Raw genomic sequence first — 6,565 nt, forward strand, 5'->3', positions numbered from 1 at the left:
GCGGAATTTTGGGCAAAGTATCATATAGATTAACTTGGTGTGATAGAGATGAGATTTGTTTTATTTTTTTTTTCCTTTGATAGAAAAGATGAGAATGCTGAGATAGATGAATAATAAAACTAGAAAGCATATGTTGCGAAATTGGAAGAAATTGATGGACTTTTAAAGATTTTGGGGGCAGATTTATCTCAGTTTTCTATAGGATTTGTTGGCCTCTTGCTCCTATATGGCGGAAACACTTACCTTTTGTCAAGCCTTGGTTAATTGCCACCTCTAGACTAGAGGAAACTCTTTTTTATCGTCCTTGGCACATATCTCACATTGACTGTTTTAATCTTCCTCCTCCTATGGTTGCAATCATCATCCTTATGTTATTTGGGACTCCTCTCGTCCACACTTCTTATCTCATCTTTTATCTTTTGATGTCTCTAAAAGAATCTCATCTTGGTTATGCCACCTCTCATTCTTTCAATTATGATTTCGATTTTATAATTCAACGACAGGAAAGAAAAAAAAAAACGTGGGGGGGGGGGGGGGGGGGTCATTGCCGCTCAGTGGAAAGGATAAGTTCATATCTTGGTCCAGATAGTGTGCGAGTCTCTTGCTATGAAGATTGGTGGTTGGGTTCATCATTAATGTCCTATCTAATTGAAATATTAAAATAGCCTCCTCCTATTTTTGACTCCACCACTCTCATGACCGAAAGTATCTGTTCAATTTAATATGGTTTAATCAGTCTTCTCCAATCTCTATTTAAAGAAGTGAAGGAAGAAGTGATTCACAGCAAGTGTAGTAGTAGTAGTAGTAGTAGTAGTAGTGTTAGCCTAGCCAGCTTCAATCTTGAATCATGGCAACCACCCACCGCCAACCTCTTCTAGACACTACTAAGAAGAGCCCCACTTTCTCCTGCAAAGCCATCTTCTTGTTCCTCTCTGCGACTGCTATTATCTGCCCATCAGCTTTCGTAGCTTACCATTTGATCAACAACACTACCCCCCATCTCTCTTTGCCATATCAATTATGTAGTAGGTTCCATGGCCCAGCCTCGTGCCTCCAGATCTTCTTGAACAACTCTGTCCCACGCATCGCCGAAGCCATCGATGTCGCCGACCATATCCGCCGCCGGAGCAATGATGCCCGTGAGGAGGGTCCTCTTGCTGACTGTGTGGATCTGATGAAACTCTCCATCGACCGTGTGAAGGACTCTGCCGTCGCCATCGGCATTGGTTCCACTGCCTCACTCGCCGACGCCCATACATGGCTAAGTAGCGTACTAACCAACCATGAGACTTGTTTAGATGGGCTCAATAGTGGGCCGACTCAATCATCCATAAAGGCCCAGATCCTTGACTTGAAAGCCCAGGCTAAAACCTCCTTAGCAATGTTCACTGCGATCTCACCGTCGGATGAAGAGGTATTCCGGCCATTGAACGGGAGACTCCCATCGTGGGTCACCAGTAGGGACCGTAAGCTTCTGGAGTCTCTTCCAAAGGATGTCAAGGTCAATGCCAACGTTGTGGTAGCCAAGGATGGTAGCGGGAAATACCAGACGGTGCAGCAAGCGGTGGCGTCGGCGCCGGACAATGGGAAGAGCAGGTACGTGATCTATATAAAGAAAGGAACTTACAAGGAGAACGTTCAGATTGGGAAGACGAAGAAGAACCTGATGATCGTTGGTGATGGCATGGGTTCTACCATCATTACAGGCAGCCTCAACGTGGTTGATGGATCCACAACCTTCAACTCGGCTACAGTTGGTAATTAAATTAAAAAAGCCCATTTAAACTTTTTTTGAAACCCATGGCCCAAGCCCATTTAATAGCTTAATCAATCTTTGGAATGGCAGCTGCTGTTGCTGATGGATTCATAGCCCAAGACATCTGGTTCCAGAACACGGCCGGACCGCAGAAGCATCAAGCCGTCGCACTCCGGGTCGGTTCGGATCAATCCGTAATAAACCGGTGCAGGATAGACGCATACCAAGATACACTCTACACCCACAGCCTTCGTCAGTTCTACAGAGACTGTTACATCACCGGCACCGTCGATTTCATCTTTGGAAATGCAGCTGTTGTGTTCCAGAACTGTCAAGTGGTTCCTAGGAAACCCATGAGTGGCCAACAAAACACGATAACAGCCCAAGGTCGAACCGACCCGAACCAGAATACTGGGACTTCGATCCAGAATTGCCAGATCATACCAAGCTCTGATCTTTCAGCGGTGAAGAGCTCAGTACGGAGTTATCTTGGACGTCCATGGAAAGAGTACTCAAGGACGGTGGTGATGCAATCAAACATTGGGGACTTCGTTGATCCACAAGGATGGTTGGCTTGGAGTGGGGACTTTGCATTGAAGACACTATACTATGGGGAGTACTCAAATAGCGGTGGGGGTGCAGGTACCAGCAAGAGAGTGAGATGGGCTGGTTATCATGTCATCACCAGTGCGGCAGAAGCAAGCAAATTCACTGTGGCACAGTTGATACAAGGTGGGGTATGGTTGAAATCAACTGGAGTGACTTATACTGAGGGTCTCTGATGTGATAGAATTAAGTAGAGAAAATAAAGAGTCCTCTTTCTTTCTCTGTATCGTGTTAAGTAATAATTTCAGTTTAATGAATGGGCTTTGGCCTTTCTTCTTCTTGACTTCTAGGAGGGTGATTCTGCAAGAAAATCCAAGCGACTTGGATGAAAATTTTCTCCATTATTCAATGATCAGTGCTTAGTGTTTGGGTTTCTGAACCATTTTGTTGCATTCATGGGCTTAATTAGTTATTTAGGTTGATTAAATGAGTGAGAGTGAAGTTGTATAAATCGATTCGGTCCACTATCAGGTTTAAGGATATGTTGTCCCAATCTATTGTGATTTAGGGTTTTGAGTGTCAGACAGTATTATAAATATTAGGTTTTTAGTCTTAACAGTCATTTTTCATTCTTTTCCACTTTACCACTAAAGTGAGAGAACTCAAGGAGATCTAATGGGCTGTAAATGGTCCTTAGCCAAAAGAAGGAAACTGTGAAAAGCTAAATTGATCCTATTCAACATACTAAGAGTAAGGTACAAATCAATCATTTATGTTTTGATTCAACTTTGTGTTCTAGTTATACGTTTGGAAACCTATTAATGTATATTGTGAAATGCTAAACATTCTGACACATTTACATCAATGTCTTGTAAAAATCATATTTTTTATCATTATGTGGCATGCGTGGTGATGATGAACAAATCCCCATTGACATTTTTAGGCCCCATGGAATGGGTTTGTTAGTCCCCATGCCTCAAGACTTCACTTAGGTGCATTTCTGACCATGGCATCAATGGTCAAAAACTCCCTTGGAATAATTTTATGGAACACAAGCGAAGTTGGAATTGGCCAAGAGTGTAGATAATAGACCACATTAGTGGGACTGTGGCAGTCAACGTGTAATAATGCATGGTGGCCACCCAATAGGTTTTCTACTATACAAGTGTTGTACACATAGTTATCAATTCGGCCGAATAATTCGCGAATTATTCGGCCGAACCGAATTTTTCCGAATTTTATCAAAAATTCGGACCGAATCCGAATTAAAAATAAAATTCTTTAAAATTCGCGACTTTTTCAAAAATGAATATAAATCGTGAATAATTCGGACCGAATCCGAATTAAACCGAATTATTCGTTCCATTTAAACATTATTTAAAAAAAAAAACCAAATAAAAAATAAAAAAATATAAAAACAATTAAAAAAAAAAAAACCCAATAAGATTTTTTGACCGCTTTTTTGACCGAATCCTTAAATTAATCGTCCGAATTATTCCGAATAATTCTCCGTCCGAATAATTCCCGAATCCGAATTTGCTAACTATGGTTGTACATAAGCTTTTAGAGCCCACCTCACTTGAATTTTCGGTCATGAGAGTGTTTACACTTTCCCTAGACATCTCATCAAGTTGCTAAGATTAAGAAAAACTTGTTAAGGATGTGTTTGCACTCAATTTGATATTGTATTAGTTGTATATCGTTAAAAATTCAATGGTTTTGTGTGAGGATTGTTGCTAATTGAAGTGAAGAGGCTCAAAGAAAAGTCTCAAAGCTATAAAATAAAGGTTTTGCCCATATCAAAGATTTTTTTTTTTTTTTTCAAGTGTTAGAGAAAGTGTTCCATGAGATCAACAATGCTTATGATGAAAATGTTGTTTCGCATGACCTCCAACATGGTAGTACAAAACTTTAAATCCTTTGATTCTCCTAGGTATATTTATAGATAAAAGCTATGTGATCATACACTACTGTTTCAGTAGAAATGGGAACCTAATTTGTTAAAGGGATCACAAGTCAAGTGGCATTAAATCTTCCTTATAAGAATTAGACTCAGAATGTAAAAACAAAAGTAATTGCGTAAAAGTATCACTATTCAGCAATTACAAAAATTATTTTTTAACAAGTATACCCCTACATGGTAACAACCAAGACATCTTTAAAGTGATAAAAATAATTATATTAAAATCCCTCCACTTAAGAATATTGCATTACGGGTCTACAATATGAAATATAAGCACCATAAAAATAAAAATAAATTAAAAAAACCAGACCGCCAAAATGGCTTCGTCAAAGAATCTCAATTATTAATTGAACATAAAACATTGAAAAAAACTTTTTCAAATATAATTATGAAATAGATAATAATATTTTACACGCCTTAGTAAATTCTTTATAAAACTACCACCGAGCTCTAAATTAGATACAATAACAGGTGGATAATTTTTTCAAGATTTTCAGCATATCATGATATGGATTCCTTGTCAAATATCTCGTCCATTCACATTTGAACATTGTGAATCAACGCCTTATATATAAATAGTGTAGATGGCAACCATTGATATCCAAACACACAAGGTGCAATTGCAATGGTAAGAACCTAGCTCTCAGTTATAGAAGCCAACAACTATCACAAAGACTTGTTGCTTAATACAACTGATGGTAATCCATACAAGATTTTCTTATAATTAATCGAGTTCGATGTACTTACAATACATATACTCCCATTGATATTCTTCAATCTTTTCTGTTTTTTGTAAGCATTGATATTCTATAATCATATTTAAAAAATATACAATATGATAATCATATGAATAAAATACCCAATTAAGCCTCTAACTACGAATAATACAAATTAATTTAATTTAAACACTTTAAATTAAGTTGGATGGACACATATATCCAGCAGGTCTTACTTTGTGCCTTTGGAGAAGACTCCAAAAGGAAGAAACATGAAACTAAGCATAGATGTGCTGCACATGTGATCGACTTCATTCTTAAGATCTGGCTCTGCATTTAATTAAGAACCCTGCATTAGCCTTGGCTTTACACTCTTGAATATTGTTTATTCTCACTGTTAATGCACACTTGATAGATCCCTACCTAATAATACCTGATGACACCCAACCCTATTCCCATTTCATCAGTAGGCATGCATCTTATTCTATCAAGATAAGGGTTGGGGGGGAGGTGGGGACAGAATATTAAATAAAAAAGGTTGATCAGGAGGCTCAGCGTGAGACCTCATTATGGTAGACAAGTCTGCAACTTTGATCCATGTTTGATCAGAGGGAAGACAGACATTCTTGTACTGAAACTTGATCACAGCTCTCTGATCCCCAAAAAAAGAAAACCCAATTGGAAATGAGATCATCTTTGAGGCTTGAGCACTCCATCGAAATTTACAGATGTATCACACATGGTTTCAACTTTCAATTCTTCTTTGGCCACAGTAGCTTTTCTTTGACTTGTTATTAAAACAAAAATCCAAAAGCTAATTATTTATTACACAAACCCACCCAACCACTTGGGTTTAGATCTTTCCAGGTTTTTTTTTTTCTTATTAAATTGTGAATTCTTTTTAATTAATTTGTCCCATTGCTCATCAATGTTAGCATGTGATTGTGAAATCTCAAAAATGGCGTATTTCAAAACCTGGGCTAATATTTTAGCATCATTCATGCATGGAGTTCCATTTTGTCAAAATAATTTATTAAATTATTGGGCATTGTCCCTTGCCATGAGCTGGGTTTTACCTTTGAATAGGGTTTTCTTTCTTGTCTTTTTCTTTTCCTTTTTCCAGATGTTGGTGTTTTATTGGGATTGAGTTCCTCTGTGGCGTAACATAGTATTCGGTGCACATCAAACGGCCAAAAATGTCTTGGCATGAAACCCAAGGCGGTCACACGTAGCCCAAAGCGTTACTAGGCGTTGGATGCATGCTAGACATTGTCTTGCTCCACAAAGGAGCCAAATCCATTTTATTGTGGGGACGGGGGTGTGTTGAAGTGGGGCAATGGACTTGTGTTGACTGCCCGGTGATGAACTAGGAAGAGAAGGGTTTTCACCTGAGCAACCGGCAAAGTTAGAACAGTAGAGGTCTCAAAATCTAGCTGGTAGAGTTTTAGATTTGGATTTTTTATTTTTATTTTTATTTTTATCTTTTTGTTCTTAAAAAAAAATTATGATGATGAGCAATTGTATAACCTAAGGTTTCAAACAAATAAAGATTATGAAGCCATGAAATGGAAAGCGGGCACTTTG

At 38.4% G+C, this 6,565-nt stretch overlaps 1 protein-coding gene across 1 annotated transcript; it reads left to right on the plus strand.

The window, feature by feature from the left end:
- Positions 1-771: 771 nt before the first annotated feature.
- Positions 772-2,640, plus strand: LOC122067361 (pectinesterase-like). Its single transcript, XM_042631191.1, has 2 exons — positions 772-1,757; positions 1,847-2,640. The coding sequence occupies exons 1-2, from the start codon at positions 848-850 to the stop codon at positions 2,536-2,538; spliced, it is 1,602 nt and encodes a 533-aa protein (XP_042487125.1). The 5' UTR covers positions 772-847; the 3' UTR covers positions 2,539-2,640.
- The last annotated feature ends 3,925 nt before the right edge of the window (positions 2,641-6,565 follow it).

This window comes from Macadamia integrifolia, unplaced genomic scaffold (assembly GCF_013358625.1).
Source record: "Macadamia integrifolia cultivar HAES 741 unplaced genomic scaffold, SCU_Mint_v3 scaffold2872, whole genome shotgun sequence".
NCBI lineage: Eukaryota > Viridiplantae > Streptophyta > Magnoliopsida > Proteales > Proteaceae > Macadamia > Macadamia integrifolia.